Here is an 18,270-nt window from a genome sequence, read left to right on the forward strand (position 1 = left end):
TGAAGCGTAACTCTTCACTGCCAGAGATCTCAGGAAACTCAGGCGGCAGACGTTCTTCTTCAAAGCCAGACGCCCCTTGCTCCCAATTGTGCTGGAGCCACCTGGACCCATGGCTGGGGAGGACCAGGCAGGTCCACCTGCTTTCCATCTGGCCTGGAAGGGGAGGCGCCGAGAAGGCAGCACATCCCCCCCTCCCCAGCTCTTGCTCAAGGTAGCTGGAAAACGCTCTCAGGCAACAGTGGGAGCCAGAAGGTTACGAGCATGAGCTGTGAGCCAGGAACTCCTCAATGAGCTCACAGGGGTTGTCTTAGGCCAGCCACCATCTCCCAGCCCCAGGACCTGCTGCAATAGGGGGGTATTACTACTGGCTGACCTTGAAAAGGTTGTTGCTAAAAGGCGTACTGAAACAACACACGGGAAGCACTTGGAGCTCAGCAGAAAAAGCACCATGTCCTTTGGGCTAAACACTGCTCCAAGAATTGGCAGGCCACAACAAGGGAACACGGGTTGAAATGCCCAGAGGCAGGGCAGGGCAGACCAGCTGTCTTTCCCTCTCCATCCCTCACAGAATCGTGGACAGGATAAAAGGCAGAACCGGGGGGGGGGGGGGGGGGATATAAATACAAGAACGTCCGTTTTCTTTCCCTTTAAAAATACCATTTTCTTTCCCTTTAAAAATACATGTACAGGGCAGGAGAGCCAGTGAGATGCACATGGCGGCCAAGGAGCTCCCTGGGCGGTCTCAGGCAAGCTTCGCAGGGCAGCTGTTGCTGAAAGGGCAGAAAGAGAGGCTGCCCCACAGGAGCATCCCCTTGGGTGGAAGACAAGACACAAAGACAGGACAATGCAGCCGCCTCTGGAGGGCAGCAAGGGATGAGGAACAACCCCCTGGGCCTGCCAGGCGCCCTCGTCTGGGGGACGGGCGCTGTTACCTTGCGACTGGGAGGCCCAACAAACCTGTTGCGGTCGCCCTGCCAGCCCTCAAACACTGCAGAAACCCCAGTGGAGAAGAACCTGCTGCACCACCACCGCACACAGTAACAGCGCTGCCTCTGGAAGAGAACTCCATCCGGGGGGCTCTCAAAGAGTCGCCAGGGGCTTCCTGTGCAACTTAAGCTCAAGCTTAAGCCATAAAGTCGAGAAAGGAGCAGGCAGCCACAGAACATGGGGAAGGGGTCCACACCAAAGCTTTATCGCTACACAGCACTCTCCACAGACACCAACCCCCCTCCAGCCCACTGTGGAAGTACAAACTCTTCTGGCAGCTGCACACTGCAAAGGGTCCTGCTCCATCCCTCCACTCTCCTCCCCACCCACGAGAAGCTCCACAGAGCATCGCCGAGACTCCTCTGGTCCTTCAGGCAGATCCCCTCTCCTCCACTGGTGCATGGCGTCATCACTACCGGGGGGCGGGGGGTCCAGCTGCAGAATGGCTGCTCCAAGGACATGAGGAGCCAGCTCCATCCTTCCTTCCTTACCTGTGCCGAGTGCAGGTCTTTGCAAAGGGCCAGCTCCTCTCGCAGGGCCCCTGGAAAGCCTGGGCGAAGGGCTGCATGTACAACTCCTTGGAGGGGGTGGTGAAACTGGGAGGGAGCAAGAAGAGTCACCTTTAGTGGAAAGGAGCCAGAATTTACTGTTTATCAACAGCACAGTGGAACTACGTGGAAATGTGCACAGGATTTCAGGCAGAAAAATTGAAAAAACAAACACTAAAACAGACTCCTAAATTCTTGTTTAAAACTTTGGCGAGAAAAAAGGATAAATTCTTTTTATTGCAAGTGCTCTCCTGTCCTGGTTGTGGGCTTCCCATTGGGGCAGCCAGTTTGCCACTGTGCAAACGGAAGGTTAGACTATGCTCAGTTCTGATCACATTTCCATTTATGAGGGCATCAATTAAGACTGCAAAGAGGTGATACCAACTCCCTCTTCTCCCTCCCTTCTGAGAAGAATTCAGAGGAAAATGCCATCCCAGAATTCATTGCAGCTGGAATAAGAGCAGCTCTAAAACCTCTCCAGTGGGTGTGGGTGTGATGTGAGAGCCAGTGTGGTGTAGCGGCAAGAGTGTTGGACTGGGAGCTGGGAGATCCGGGTTGTAGTCCCCACTCGGCCATGGAAGCTCACTGGGTGACTTTGGGCCAGTCACAGACTCTCCGCCCAACCCACCTCACAGGGTTGTTGTTGTGAGGATGAAATGGAGAGGAGGAGGATAATGTAAGCCACCTTGGGTTCCTTGCAAGAGGAAAAAAGGCGGGGTATAAATGCAATAATAAATAAATAAATAAATAAATAAATAAATGTGAAAGCAGCTTTTAGTCTATATGATTTTGGAAGAAAAAGCGGGACTAAATCTAGACTGCCTCCCTGCTGTATGTCTGCTATGGGACAATTATACCCGGATATGGTTTCATAAAAACGTAAGAAGAGCCATGCTGGATCAGACCAAGGTCCATCTAGTCCAGCATTCTTTCCACACAGTGGCCGACCAAATATCGACCAGGAACCCACAAGCAGAGCATGAGAACAACAGCACCCTCCCGCCCATGTTCCCCAGCAACTGTACATAGACTCACTGCCTCTGGTACTGGAGGTGGCATATAGCCTTCAGGACTAGTAGCCATTGATAGCTTTCTCCTCCATGAATTTGTCTAATCCTCCTTTAAAGCCATCCAATCTGGTGGCCATCACTACATCTTCTGGTAGTGAATTTCATAGTTTAACTCTGCACTGTGTGAAGAAGGGCTTCCTTTACTCTGTCCTGAATCTCCCACCAATCAGCTTCAGGGGAGGACCCCACCGGGTTCTAGTATTTTGAGAGGGAGAAAAATGTCTCCCTCCCCACTTTCTCCACACCATGCAAAATTATAATTGTTCTTGGCTTGCTATATATGTAAAGGCAGCTATTGGGAAGTTTATGAACTGCCCCACTTTTAACAAGTCTCCACAAGCCACATTTTGACTGCAATCACGTCCTGTGCTCCTGGAGCCACCCTCCCCATATCACTACCCCTTCCTGTTCCAGACTTGGACCCCCGATCATCCTCCCTTGTTTCTCACCTTTCCCAGTAGCTGCAGACATCAGGGTTGTTAGGATTGAGCAACACGCTCCAATCCAGTTGCATCCACAGCAACAGAATGGTGTACTGGATCATCCTCCTAACAACAGAAAGAAAGGATGGTCTGATCGTGATCCAGAAGTTGCCAGGAGGGGGACCCCCCCCATTTAATTCCATACACCATCTTTCAGATGAGCCAAAAGAGATGGGCTTATGACAGAACAAGCACAACTCTCAGGCCTGGACGTAAAAGCAACAAGCAGCTGAGGCGAAAGCATCTTGGTTGCGGGATCTCTGACAAAGTGGGTATGATGCTTGAGAAGTGGGGGGTAGTTGTGTGCTGGGGCCACCATTGGCTCTCCAAATTTAGATCGAGATCTGTATGGCCCAAAAGGGCCCTGTAGGCCACACGACACTCCCCAGGAAGGATGGTGAAGATCTACCCCAAGTTCCTTGGTGTAAAAGCTATCGGTCAAAAATATCTTATCTTCAGCCAACCTGACTCTACTGAAAGGGCAGGAAACCATCATCAGAGTGCGGCTGGATGCTTAATGATTGCATGGGGTGCTCTTATAGCCCCAATAATAAAACTGAGGGTCTATTCTGTCTTGAATATGTTCCTGGCCCTTGCTAGACCAATCCAGAGGGACAGACCCTTTTCTCTGCTGAAGAACTGTCTGTTTCCCACCTCCCAGCTGAGCAGAGCAGAGCACAGCAAGCTGGTCTAGCTGGTCCAGGGCCTACAGAAGCAAGCAAGGTCCCAGAGAGCAAGCGACCACAGCGAGCAAACAGGGGGAGCAAACAGGAGTTGGCCAGGGGAGTTGCAGTGGTAGAAGAGAAAAAGGAGACAGAGGCTAAGAGTGGGACTCTGCTTTTAACCTCTAGTGAGTAGAGGAACAGGCACAGACTAGTTTAAAACAATCACAAAGCCAGACACAAAAAAGAGAAAAGAGGCTATGGAAGGACAAGACTCTCCAGTGGTGGTGACCTGCAAGGTGTGCGCAATGTTTGTTTTCTTGCCTGAGAACAACATGGCCTACACCTGCAACAAGTGCAAGTTGATCATGCTGCTGAAAGAAAAAGTAAGTGGACTGGAGTGGTGACTGTCGACCCTCCGGGGAATAAGAGAACACAAAGAGTTCTTGGACAGAATGGGGGAACTACAGCAGCAAAGTGAAGCCCAGAAGCTTGAAGAGCAACAGCAAGCTGAGGCAGAAGTGGGAAATGCTGAGGTGAAGAAAAATGGAGTAGAGGATACTCCTTGGAAAAGGGTGACAGTTAGGAGAAGAACTAGATGCCACTGTGCACCGGTGGAAGCAGTGGAGCTGTGGAACCGATTACAGGTACTTGAGGATGAGACTGGAGGACAGCCTGCAGAGGAAGAATCACAGGGGAACCTACATGAGAGGGAGCAAGAGGCTGAAGGTCAATCAAACAGAGGTGATGAAACCAAGGCCCACACGAAGAAGAAGAGTGGTAGTATTGGGAGACTCCTTGCTGTGTGGGATTGAGACCCAAGTATGTCGCGAAGACCCGTGGACTCACCAGGTATGTTGTCTCCCGGGAGGACGGATTAGAGACGTGACTGAAAGGTTGCCTGCACTCATAAAGCCCACTGACAGGGATCCCTTTCTTCTCATCCATGTGGGAACAAATGATACCGCCAAGTGGAGCTACGAAGAAATCACATCAGACTTTGAAGCTTTGGGAAGGAAACTCAAGAACTTTGGGGCCCAGATAGTTTTCTCATCCATCCTTTCAGTAGTTAGAAGACGGATAGAAAGGGAACGAAAAATACTCCAGGTGAATGACTGGCTATGAAGGTGGTGCCGACAAGAGAGATTTGGATTCTGGGACCACGGCCTATACGTCCTGGAAGATGGGCTGTTGGCAAGGGACGGGTTGCACCTCACAAAGGATGGGAAGAATGTGTTTGGCCACAGCATGAAGAACTTCATCAGGAGGGCTTTAAACTGAATCCTACGGGGAACGGAGACGTAAAGTTGGGGTAACAATGGACGAAGGCTCATGCACCGCAACGGAGAGGACAGCTCTGATAGTGCCCAGTAATAGTCTTCAGACACATGTAGGAAGAAAGCCAGACTATGAAGCACATGGTTTTCAATGTCTATATACTAATGCCCAGAGTACGGGAAACAAACAGAACAAACTTGAACTCTTAATACAGGAGAAATTATGACTTGATAGGTATAACTGAGACTTGGTGGGATGACTCTCATGACTGGAATACAGCAATTGAAGGATATAACTTGTTCAAAAAGAACAGGAGGAACAGAAAGGGAGGTGGGGTTGCACTGTATGCACTGATTTTAATAAACTCAAAACAATGATCAGTAAGGACCCATGGCAAGCAACTCTAATGAGAAAAGTAGTCCTAGATGGGTGGGAGCTTTTAAAAAAGGAAATTCTCAGAACAAATCCTGCCAGACGAATCTGATCTCATTTTTGGATCAAGTAACCTCCCTTGTGGACCGTGGGAATGCTGTAGACATAATATACCTCGATTTCAGCAAAGCTTTCGACAAAATGCCCCATGATATCCTGATGAGCAAACTAGCTCAAAGTGGGCTAGATGAAACAACGATTCGGTGGATCCACAGTTGGCTACAGAATCGGACTCAAAGAGTGCTTATCAATGGGACCTTCTCAAACTGGGGAGAGGTAACAAGTGGGGTACCGCAGGGCTCAGTCCCGGGCCCAGCGCTCTTCAACATTTTTATGGAGGAGGAGGTGCAAGGAATGCTGATCAAATTTGCAGATGACACCAAATTGGGCAGGATAGCTAAGACTTTGGAAGACAGAAACAAATTTCAAAGTGATCTCGATAGACTGGAGCGCTGGGCAAAAAACTACAGAATGACATTTAATAGGGATCAATGCCAAGTTCTGCACCTAGGAAAAAGAAACCAAATGCACAGTTACAAGATGGGGGATACGTGGCTCAACCACACGACAAGCAAGAAGGATCTTGGAATTGTTGTCGATCACAAGCTGAATATGAGCCAACAATGGGATGTGGCTGCAAAAAAGGCCAATGCTCTTTTGGGCTGCATTCAGAGAAGCATCGCTTCCAAATCCCGGGAAGTACTAGTTCCCCTCTACTCAGCACTGGTTAGGCTTCATCTGGAGCACTGTGTCCAGTTCTGGGCACCACACTTTAAGAAGGATGCAGACAAACTGGAGAGGGTTCAGAGGAGGGCAACCAAGATGATCAGGGGACTGGAAACAAAGCCCTCTGAGGAGAGACTGAAAGAACTGGGCATGTTTAGCCTTGAGAATAAAAGACTGAGGGGAGATAGGATAGCGCTCTTCAAGTACTTGAAAGGTTGTCAGAGAGAGGAAGGCCAGGATCTCTTCTCGATCATCCCAGAATGCAGGACACGGAATCATGGGCTCAAGTGACAGGAAGCCAGATTCCGGCTGAACATCAGGAACAACTTCCTGACTGTTAGAGCAATATGACAATGGAACCAATTCCCTAGGGAGGTGGTGGGCTCTCCCACACTGGAGGCGTTCAAGACAAGGCTGGACAGCCATCTGTCACGGATGCTCTGACTTGGATTCCTGCATTGAGCAGGGGGCTGGACTTGATGGTCTTGTAGGTCCCTTCCAACCTCGCTATTCTATGATTCTATGAACCAAATGCTTCCAGCTGGTCTGCCGGCTGTTGCCACCGGATGGAGGAGACCTGCAAGCGACTCCACTGTGCTCATGGTGGAATTCTGCACATGGAGAATCTAATCCAGGCAACAGCTGCACACAACTAGTCAGCTCTAGGAGCAACAACAACAACAAGGTAGTCATCTGAATGTGCTTGCATAGCTCAGAGGCCAAAACATGGGGGGGGGGGGTCATTTGTCTCGGCTGACCTTAAAGCTGAAGGCCTGACTTCTGTATAATGGGGCAAATGCATGAGTATGAAGACAATGGGATGGAATTAAGAATGGCCACATTTGAACTTTAGAAGTGAGACAGTCTGGGGAGAGTGGCACCTACAATGAGGGACCTCCACTGTTTTATGGACAAGTAAAACTGAGAAAATAAGGGGCATTTATTGTCTGGATCTGGGTTGTTTTACAAATAAAGGCCAGTCTTTGGAAAATGGATGTGAGTGAGCGATACAGAGCGATCTGGAAGTAATCAATGAAATCAGGTGTCTACAAAAGCCGCCACAGGCCCTTTTCAGATATGCATCGCTTTTCGAATGTATGCTGACATATTTTTTTTTAAAAAAAATCTAAACAAATCCTTTTTCAGAATTTCTTTAATAGCACCTGAATTCCCCTCCCGCCCAGCATGGCATCTGTCCAACTAGGACATAAACACGGGAAGTCCTGTGTGAGAACAGGAAGTGAGCAGAGTGGAGGATGTTTTCCTGCTGCTGGCAGACATTCTGATGGCAAGATGAGCCCTAGATATTCCACCATGCCATTTGTTTAAGCCATTCCTCCGCCATTAGGGAGTGGGAAATTAGTTGTCTCCAAGGACTGTAAAGGAGATTGTAAGGGATATGTAGAACTTTTATCATTCAGAAACAATGGCTCATGAAAATCCCAACACATTTTTCTCAGGGAAGTCTCTGATACCATTTGCAGCTACACATACACGAAAAACCCATTGACTCCTTAGAGATGACCTCCCATCATATGTTTGCCTGTCTGCCTGCCCAACTCCCATGCCCAGAGCCCATCAGCACCCTCCAGTGGGACACAAGAACCACTTTCCTCCCCCAGGAGAACCCAATGGACATCATCCAGTTAAGCTGAAGGGTGGGAGATTCAGGACAGACAAAATAAAGGACTTCTTCACATGGTGCACTGTTAAAACTATGGGATTTACTACCACGAGATGTAGTGGTGGCCACTGGCTTGGACAACTTTGCAAGGGGATTAGACAAATTCATAGAATATAGAGCTATCAATGGCTACTGGTCCTGAGGGCTCTCCATCACCTCAGGTATCTGAGGTAGCTGCAAGAGGATGCTTTTGCCATTCATGTCCCACTTGCGGACATCTCACTGGGGCATCTGGGTGGCTCCTTGGGTCTGATCAGGCATAGCTCATCTTATGTTCCTATTAAAGGTACATTTGAAGGCAGCTTTTAATTAATCATTCTTCATGGGGCCTATTGTCTCTCTGAGATACTGTAATATTGAATTGTTCTTAATATTCTCGTAAGTTGTCTCGGGGAGTTTTATATGGAAAGGTGGCCTATAAATATTTTAATATTAAAATATTTGAGGACAGACAACACAAAACAGGTCTGCTCCTGAAAAGAGGGCTCTTTGACTACATCCTTGATAGAACTGTCGCTCAAGCTTTTTGCTTAAGACACTGTGAATACCTGTTCTCTGAGGTGATGTGGCTTGTTCTGTGCCAGCCACACACATGATTCTGACATGCAGCTCAAAAGCTGATTCACGCAGTCTGTGCTGGAATATAAGCTGCTGCCAGAAACACTGAATATGCTGCCCTGCCTTCCCCTGCCATGCAATGCTTCAAATAAAGCCCATCAAGCTTTCTTTGAAAGACAAGAGCAGAGCTGCATCCTTCCACAGGAGGCGGTCCAGGCCCTTGGCAGTGAGAACATGTGCCTGTGTTTCCTTTCTGACAGGCCCACTTTGGGATGGAATCCATCACCAAGGGAAAGTGCATTTCCTGGGGCGGCTTCACACGAAGCCATTTTCGTTGCCAAAACAACAGCTCCAGCAGCCTCCACCCTGCTCGCACAAAGGAAAGTGTGTGTCAAGTGCATATCAATTCTGTATGTTTCTAATCAGTTACAAATGTATTAGTGGTAGCTCAATTATCAGTAGCTAAAGCTTGGGGGAGGGGGGAAAGACCTTCCACTATTAATGTCGTAGAAATTGGTCTGGTTTACATGAAATGACATTTTGTATGCATTGTTTTCAGACTACTAAAAACATGCTATCAGCTCACTGCTTTCTATCCCGACGGTAGCAGAGATGTCCCGATTGTGGCAGCGAAGGGCCGCACCTCCTTGCTGGTCTACCCATGGGGCTCCTCAGAGCCACTCCCTTTGGCGGGAGCAGCAACAGCTCCCAGCTGTTCTGGCCGTTGAGCACGCTCCTCCTTCCGCCCTCCTCTTGTCTTTCCCACTGAAGGATGGAACTCACAGGAACACCCAGGGCCGCTTTATACTGGATTGAACTACTGGGCAGAATGGAGGTGGCAGCACAACACAACACCCATCCAGCCTGTTGGTAGCAGAGAAGTTTGGTGAAAGGAAGGCCAGAGCACAGAGCAATGGACAAGGACAGAACAAAGTGCTTAAAAAAGGAGGGAGGGAGGGGAGGAGTTCCAGTGCACATGGCTCCCACTCATTTATTTCTCCCAAGACTTACACAGAGCACTTTTTCACCAGAACGCCCGGTGCTGTGATTGTTGCAAAGTTACTTTGGTAGAAACACACTGCTGATTGGGTCAGAACTGGATAATGGCTGAACGTAGGGAGCAGCTCAAGGTGCAACTATTCAGGCCCAAGAGGCACATCCAGATGGAGCTCTTCCATCATTCTCTTCTTAGCTGATTCTCTGCAGCAAGAAAAAAGAGGGCAGCAGCAGTGGGGGAAACCAGGTTTACATGTAGAAGGCCTCTGGACCCCTTGCAAAATCCAGTGAATGGGGCAGAGGAATGATGTGACAAAAAAAACCATGTCCCCAAGGGGCACATGCTACCCATGCCTACTAGTTATGATGACTGCATACCACCTCCAGATCAGAGGCAGTATGCTTCTGAATACCAGTTGCTGGAAATCATGAGCAGGAGGGTGCTATAACTGAGCTCCTGTCCTGCTTGTAGGCTCCTGTGGGCATTGGGCTGGAGCAGGGAGGACTTTGGTCTGATCCAGTACAGCTCTTCTTAGGCTTTTACAACCCCTGGCTTTTACTGACACCCCTTGAAAATGTTGCCAGCCATTAAGGATACAAGTAGAGGACTTGGGGCTGATTACACTGAAGATTATACTTGCCCCCCCCCAGCCCCTTTTGCCCATGAGACACAAATCATACCCCCACTTCCCGCCCTCGCATACAGCGACCACCCACGTGCCTGGAACATGAGGAGGAAGGGGAATGTAGCAGCAGCACTGCTGCATTCCAGCTCATCAACCCTCCGCTGTCTGCAAGGCTCGGTGAAGTCAGAGGCAGGCGGGAGAGGGCTCCCTGGAGCTCCTGAATGTTCCTGGCTGGCTGCTTGGATAAGAACCACACACGACCTTTCCAGGGGCTAAACATGGCTGCTTAGCCCCTGGAGGGAGACAGAATCCATGTGTGCAGCCCACGCTCTCTCTTCATGAGCAGAACTAGACTCCTGTGGCTACCACCACAAAGGCGTGTAGAAAGGCATTCTTGGGGGCTGCCCCACCTACTCTCTGCCCCCAGAGATCCAGCCTGCTTGAGTACCTTCTATGAGGACTGGAAAACTTTCCTGTTTCAGCTGGACTTGTGGAGGTGGAGTAATTCTACCACTCTTGTTTAACATGGCCATTCCATTCCATTCCATTCTATGTGAAAGAGAGACCGACTAAGACTGAGAGACAGCAGAGGCCCCAGCCCTTTTATAAATAAAGCCCTGGAAACAAACACACAATGGGATGACAAAGTTTTAAAGAGAGCACCAAAGCCTCTTTCTGCATTTGTGGCGAGGCTGCACTTCGGTCCTGATGCAAGCCAGCACAAGGGCTCTTTGCACATGATCCTCTTAAACTGCTGCAATCTCACTGGGGAGCCAAGGGCCACTCTGAACTCTGTGTGTGTGTCCGTGCCCATCTCTCCTTGCATCCCTCTCCAGCAGAGGAAGAGAAGTGGAGGAAATGGTCTCCTCTGGCTGTGAGGAACTGAGGGTCCCAAATCAGCCCCAGCAGCCCAAGGCAATTCAGATACTGCCTCCACCCGCCTGCCTGCACATGGATGGCACAGGTTGCTTCAAGTTCTGAAACAGACATGGCCGTGCCTTTTCCAGCTGCAACCTGGAAATCTTTTTTTAAAGCTCTGCAACAGAGCTATGCTTCGCCCTTTAAGGGATACATCTGGACTGCATCAGCCACAAATAGTGTTGTTTTTGTGTAATCAAATAAACCTCCCCATTAGTCTGCATGCTGTGTTTTTCTCTGCATTTCTTCTTTAACTGACTGGAAACAGGAAATGACCTCTGGAACTTCCCATTATCACCAGCTAGAGGCTGCGTGGGAAACAAGGCTGCCTTGCTTGCTCCCATCCAAGTCACCAACACCATTTCAGCATTCATTCAGGCTGTGAGCTACCACCAGGCAAGGTGGGCAGAAATGAGGAGATTCCTCACACCCCTCCCCCAGGGCTGGGAAATTACAACACAATATTTATTTTCTTGCCCCAAAGGGTGGAAGGGGGATAATATTAAGATGGTTTTCAACCAGGCCTATCAGTTGAGGGTTGCCATGCTGAGCTGGGCTTACTCGCCTTCAGATTATTGAAGTTAGCTGCTAAAGCAAGCGAGGTCACCTGTGAGGCAGAGAAGTTCTACACTGAGGATGGGGGCAGAACGTGGGGCACAGAGAAGCTACGGATTTGAGAATGTAGCCCTGAGATGATCCTGATCAGCTGGAGCGCTGGGCAGAAAACAACAGAATGACATTGAATAGGGATCAATGCCAAGTTCTGCACCTAGGAAAAAGAGACCAAATGCACAGTTACAAGATGGGCGATATGTGGCTCAACAACACGACAAGCAAGAAGGATCTTGGAATTGTTGTCGATCACAAGCTGAATATGAGCCAACAATGTGATGTGGCTGCAAAAAAGGCCAATGCTCTTTTGGGCTGCATTAATAGAAGCATTGCTTCCAAATCCCGGGAAGTACTAGTTCCCCTCTACTCAGCACTGGTTAGGCCTCATCTGGAGTACTGTGTCCAGTTCTGGGCGCCACACTTTAAGATGGATGCAGACAAACTGGAGAGGGTTCAGAGGAGAGCAACAAAGATGGTCAGGGGACTGGAAACAAAGCCCTCTGAGGAGAGACTGAAAGAACTGGGCATGTTTAGCCTTGAGAAGAGAAGACTGAGGGGAGATAGGATAGTGCTCTTCAAGTCCTTGAAAGGTTGTCCCCAGAAAGGAAGGCCAGGATCTCTTCTTGATCATCCCGGAGTGCAGGATAATGGGCTCAAGTGACAGGAAGCCAGATTCCGGCTGAACATCAGGAAAAACTTCTTGACTGTCAGAGCAATATGACAATGGAACCCATTCCCTAGGGAGGTGGTGGGCTCTCCCACACTGGAGGCATTCAAGATGAAGCTGGACAGCCATCTGTCAGGGATGCTTTGACTTAGATTCCTGCATTGAGCAGGGGGTTGGACTCAACAGTCTTATAGGCCCCTTCCAACCCTACTATTCTATGATTCTATGATAACCCTTCTCCATTCACCCATTTTTGTCATTAGGCAAACACCTTCATTTTATATATGGCTACAAAGCCTTAGGAAAACAACATTACACTACACCATGTTAAGAATGCTGCTAGAAGTGGACAAAAAACCTCAACTTAGATAACTGGGGTGCTGAGAACTGCCCAGGCCTCCTCCTAGCCGTCTAGGTGCTCTTCGCATTTCAGCTCTTCTCACAGCTGCTGCCTTCCTCCGTGCATCCCAGGGCCTTCACAGATCCTTGACGAGAAGTGGCAGCGAGGAGTGGGGGTGACCCTCACGGTGGCGTTAACCTGAGGTGCCCCTGCCTTCAACATGGCCTTCCTCTCCTGCAGTAGCAATTCTTAGCATTCAGGGGTCTTCCAATTCCTTCATTTTTTCTCATGAGAACTGCAGTTCCACTTCAGCACCTCCCTTCTTTTTTCAAAGCAAAGGGGGTGTGAGAGGGACAGAGCACCGGGACTGCCCCAAGAGTCTGCCCATCCTCCAGCGTCCAGACTGCCCTCCCTTCCTCCCTGCCCAGAGGAGCCCTTGGTCTGTTTCTGATGGAGTTCACCGCTGGTGCCCACCACCAGTGGGCCTGAGCACCACTTAGCTGCAGGACCAGCACCCTTTGCTGGCACAAATGGTGGCTGGGGGAAGGAGGGTTTCCTCCTCCCGGCACAGTAGGTTGCTTCTTGCCTCGCTGCTTCCAGGTGCCCAGCCATGCCCCCTCCTGGGGAGCTGGCTCATGCTTGGCAGCAGCATGAGCAACAACCTGCCAATTATCCCATGGAATGGAAGAGAGCTTCTTTCCCCTCTGACAAGCACACCCTCATCTTCAAACAGGGTGGACAAAAACAGAGTTTAAAAAAGAAAAAAATCCAGCTTTAAATAATGTGAATTGGATTTTGTTTGATTTTAAAAAATAGTACATACCAAGTTTCTCTAAAAGAATAACTTGGTTAATATTAACAAACTGAACATACGCATGGCAGGTCTACAGTTAAACTGAGTCAAGACCCTCTACCAGATCCATTGTGTTAAAGGAGGTTTTTGGTGCAAACAAAGAACCAATTGGATCCTTTCTCAGATAGGAACATTTACACTCTACTGGCCAGACACAGGCACCTCATTCTCAAGTCATGGAAGTAGCCTGCTCTCATCTGCCTGGAACGTGCAAAAACTTGCCTCGGCCTCCTGCTCATGGGAATTTCATTTTACTGAGTTACTCTTTCTGTGAGGGTGAGGCTGGATCAAGGCACAGTGAAACAGAAAGGAGCAAGAAGAGACAACAACACTATGCCTCCATCCCCACAATTGACCTCACAGACTGTCATGGCTGTTGGCCCTAAGACTGACCCTATATGGGAATATTTTAAAGACATTCCTTCTATATAAAAAGGGAAAGCAAGCAAAATGTATCCAGTGCAATGAAGAGATGCTAGTGGTCAGCTCTGCACCACTGCTTAGGATATATGAAGAAATGAGTTTAACTAGGCCCTTTTTCTTGATTTATTTCATTTCATTTCTATACCGCCCAATAGCTGAAGTTCCCTGGGCGGTTCACAAAAATTAAAACCGAGCTTGATTTAAATCCACCCATCCTGCTTGCACTTCTTCACAGGCTGTTTACCTTATGCAATGTGCAATCTAATCTGTTACTTGTACTCCAGGGCCTGTCAAAGTCACACTGCATCACAGCTTCAACACCACAGAATGCTACTCCGCCAGCAGAGTAAGTTGTGCAAAGTATAACTTTGCTTTGTTAATGGTAAGTTCTGCTTTGTGATGCTAAATAATCTGCTCAGCTCTGAAGTCTGAGAGTTTAGAAGAGCAGACAATATCCAGGGGAAAAGCATACTATGGGAATTTCCGGTGAGTGTCGAAGAGGGGCATCCTCGCTTTGTTGCAGGAGTGTGGGGTGGTGATGCTCCATCTGCCTGCTTGGCATACCTGCTTCTTGAACGCCTAGCTGCAGGGCCTCTAGTGAGCCTTGTGATGGGGGGGGGGGGATGGGAAGAGGGAGGGAGAAGCTGGTTTGAATTAAGGCTGAGGTCCCAAGGCCTTGTTGCGTGGGAAGCAAGCAAACTGCCAGGAGTCTTTCTCTCTCTCGCACATGTGTGCGCGCGCACGCGCACACACACACACACACACACACAGTCTGCTACAGACGGAACTTGGCTTGTTTGGGTAGGGTGGATCTTACTGTGAGGAGCGTTTCTCTAAAATCCTCAAAGACATCTGTTGTGCTGACAAATCATCCAACCTGCTGCCCTAGCTGGGAGATCTGGCCTATGTAATGGGAATTGCTTAACTCCTTCTTCACTCATATAATGCACAGAGCAAGAAACATGAGACGGCCTACACATGGTAAGCCATCCCAGAAGCTTTCTGGAAGATGCTTTTGCCAAGATTTAGTTATCAAGGTATGGCAGACCTGAGCAGCATCCCATTCTTCTGCCAGAGGTGGGGCAGAAGCAGATCCCAAGAGGGCAGCCATGATTTATCCCATGGAAGCCAGTCATTCCCTCAGGTAAGCCCAGCAGCCAGCCAGAGGGAGCCTGCACAGGTGATCCACAGGCCACCCAGTCCAAGGCAGCCTTTCTGCACACAGCCAGCAGACAGACCTGGGAAGCCCACAGAGTGGGCATGCCCAGCATTGTCCCTTCCATGTCATGTGCAAATGGGGAGGGGAGGAGAGCAGCACTGACGTTCGGGCCAGACACATCGTCTAAGCACCAGCACATTCCTGAAAGGGATCACTCAGTGTTCCTGAACTGAAACCTAAGAGCATCACGCCACCAGCCCTCTTGCTATCACACAGGCCCCCCCCACCCCCCATTTGCTGCCCTTATGGTGATACTCTTAATGCTGAAGAAACAAGCTCCAAGCCACAGGAGTCACATTGCCAACCCAAGCAAGGGAATGAGGCAGCTGGCTACAATTCAACATCCTCTGGGTTTTATTTAATTATTTAATTAAATTTCTTAATCGCCCATCTGGCCTGCCACCCAGCTACTCTGGGCAATGTACAACAGTACAATTTAAAACAGTAAAATCACACATTAAAACATCGTCTAAATTACCCTAACCCGCCAAATGCCTGCCTGAACAACCATGTTTTCAATGCATGGCGGAAGCTCATTAAGAGGGACATGGCGGAGTTCCCTAGGGAGGGAGTTTCACAGACTGGGGACCACCACAGTGAAGGCCCGCTCCCTCGTCCTCACCAGCCTAGCTGTCCTGGCTGATGGGACAGAGAAAAGGCCATCCGAGGCTGATCTTGTTGAGCGGCCTGTCTGGTGTTGCTGGAGGCGTTCCTTGAGATAGGCTAGGCCAGAACTGTATAGGGTTTTAAAGGTCAAAACCAACACCTTGAATTTGGCCCAGAAAACAGCTGGTAGCCAGTGCAACTCCTTCAGCACTGGAATGATGTGATCACGCCAGCGGCTACTTTTAATCAGGCAAGCCGCCGTGTTCTGCACCAGCTGCAGCTTCTGAACTGTCTTCAAGGGTAACCCCATGTAGAACACATTACACTAGTCTAGATGAGAGGAGACCAGGGCATGTACAACTGATGGGAGCAGATGGTCGGGAAGGTAGGGCACCGCTGCCATATCAGATGGAGTTGGTACAGCACCGCCTGGCTCACAGCTGGCACCTGAGCCTCCATGGACAGCTGGGAGTCCAAAATGACCCCCAGGCTGCAGACTTGGTCTCTCAAGGGTTGCCACACCCCATTCAACACCAGGTCAACATCCCCCAACCTCCTCTTATCTCCCACCAAAGTACCTTGGTCTTGTCAGGGTTCAGCTTCAGCTTATTCCTCCCCATCCAACCACTCACCATCTCCAGACATTTGGACAAGGATTCCATGACCAACCCTGGTGAAGATATGAACAAGAGGTAGAGCTGTGTGTCATCCACATATTGATGACACCGCACCCCAAACCTCCTGATGATAGCCCCCAGCTATCATCTTCACCCAGCTAACATCTTCACATAGATGTTAAATAGCATTGGGGAGAGGATGGAACCCTGTGGCGCCCCACAAGTGAGTGGTCACAGGTCCGAAACCTCTTCTCCCAGTGCTACCCTCTGGTACCTGCTGGAGAGGAAGGACCAGAACCACCGCAATACGATGTCTCCAATGCCCAACCTCTCCAGGTGATCCAGGAGGATACCATGGTCAATGGTATCAAAAGCTGCTGAGAGGTCAAGGAGAACAAGGAGCATTCACCCCTATCCAAAGCCCTCTTCATATCATCCACCAAGGCGACCAAGGCCGTTTCTGTCCCATGCCCAGGCCTGAAGCCCGATTGAAATGGATCTAGATAATCAGCTTCTTCCAAGTGTGCCTTCAACTGCATTGCTGCCACCACCTGCTCAATGACCTTGCCCCCCAAATGACAGATTCCAGACTGGGCCAGAGTTGCTCAAAACTTGGGGATCCAAGGAGGGCTTCTTTGAGAGCAGTCTTATCACTGCCTCCTTGAGGGCTGATGGCATCACTCCCTCCTCAAGGGAGGCACTCACCCCCACCATGATCCCCTCACCCAATCTCTTTCTGCATTTTAATGGGTCTTCCACCCTTGCAGAGGGGTTCTGGAACCAAGAAGTCCAACATCACCAGAAAGTGATCTGACCATGTCAAGGGGGGGTGGGTGGATGGATATTTCCCCGACTTCCAGATCACTCCCCGCTTCTCCAGAAACAAACACAAGGTCTAGCTCATGACCGGCTGCATGGGTGGGCTCAGCTGGAATAGGGTGCAGCTCCCAGGAAGCCATGAAGTCTCCATGAAGTCCCAAGATGCCCCCATGAGGATGGCCTCTGAATGTACATTGAAGTCCTCCAACACTAATAAGTTAGGGGACTGCACACACACATCAGAGACCACCTCAAGCACCTTGGTCAGGGAATCAGTCATGCAGCAGGGTGGGTGGTACATGAACAGAATCCCCAGACTGCCCTTCGGGCCCAACCTCCAGTACGTGCACTCAGCACCTTGGTCTCTTGGAAAGGGGGTCTGGTGAAGACCAAGGACTCCTGGTAGATAACAGCCACTCCCCCTCCTCAATCCCCAGCCCTCGGCTGCTGTGCATACAAAATTTGGCCAGGCACATAGCTGCAAGAGTTGGAGCAGCGACCTCAGCCAGCTAGGTCTCCATAATACATGCCATAATACACCCTCATCCTGGATCATGTCATGGATGACAGCGGTTTTCTGGGTAACAGACCTGGCATTGCAGATCAGCAAACAAAGGCCAGAAGGTGGTGTCACACCTCCCCCAGCCATCCTTTGGCTCTGGACAGGCCTGGAACAGGGGACAGATATTACACATCTTTCCCTTGTTCCCCTTACCTGGCACAGCTTGCCCCTAGCACTCCGCCAGTGCCTGCCACCCACCCTTGGTATATTCTGTCCCCCAACACTCCCCCCACTGCCTCTGTCAGGTGGACATATGCCCCTTGCTTCCGCCTATCAGGCAGGCTACCCACCCCTAAAAACACAACAACTCCCCCCCAACAGTTAAACAAAAATCAACAAAATACATCCCCTTTAGCAATACTGGCTCTCCCAGGCCACCTCAGCCAGCCAGCTTACAGTCAGGGCCAGAAATATTGAAACAAGGATAACTTTTTGGGCAGTTGGCCTCTGTACACCACCACACTGAAGTTGAAAGGAAACACACCCAGATGGGAGCGAAGTCAGGACTTTCAGCTGTCATTCAAGGGGTTTGACAAAAGTGGGGCACTAACCATTCAGGAAGGACAGCTAGTGGCATATACACAC

The 18,270-nt window shown here is 49.7% G+C and overlaps 1 protein-coding gene across 2 annotated transcripts in view; it reads right to left on the bottom strand.

Moving 5' to 3' along the window:
* Positions 1-18,270, bottom strand: part of PEAR1 (platelet endothelial aggregation receptor 1) — a 72,429-nt gene that overhangs the window by 41,339 nt on the left and 12,820 nt on the right. Inside the window, exons 2-4 of one of the 2 annotated variants that reach the window (XM_084824534.1) lie at positions 9,439-9,627; positions 3,055-3,153; positions 1,479-1,583 (exon numbers count right to left, since the gene is read on the bottom strand). In XM_084824534.1, the coding sequence (XP_084680660.1) occupies positions 1,479-1,583; positions 3,055-3,149 (200 nt within the window). In that variant the 5' untranslated portion in view covers positions 3,150-3,153; positions 9,439-9,627. Of the gene's footprint in view, positions 1-1,478; positions 1,584-3,054; positions 3,154-9,438; positions 16,358-18,270 lie in introns of both variants that reach the window. The other variant, XM_084824533.1, reaches the window with a different exon arrangement.

The sequence above is a fragment of the Heloderma suspectum genome, chromosome 17 (genome assembly GCF_057233095.1).
Source record: "Heloderma suspectum isolate Gila_16-S chromosome 17, 16-S_ref, whole genome shotgun sequence".
Classification (NCBI taxonomy): domain Eukaryota; kingdom Metazoa; phylum Chordata; class Lepidosauria; order Squamata; family Helodermatidae; genus Heloderma; species Heloderma suspectum.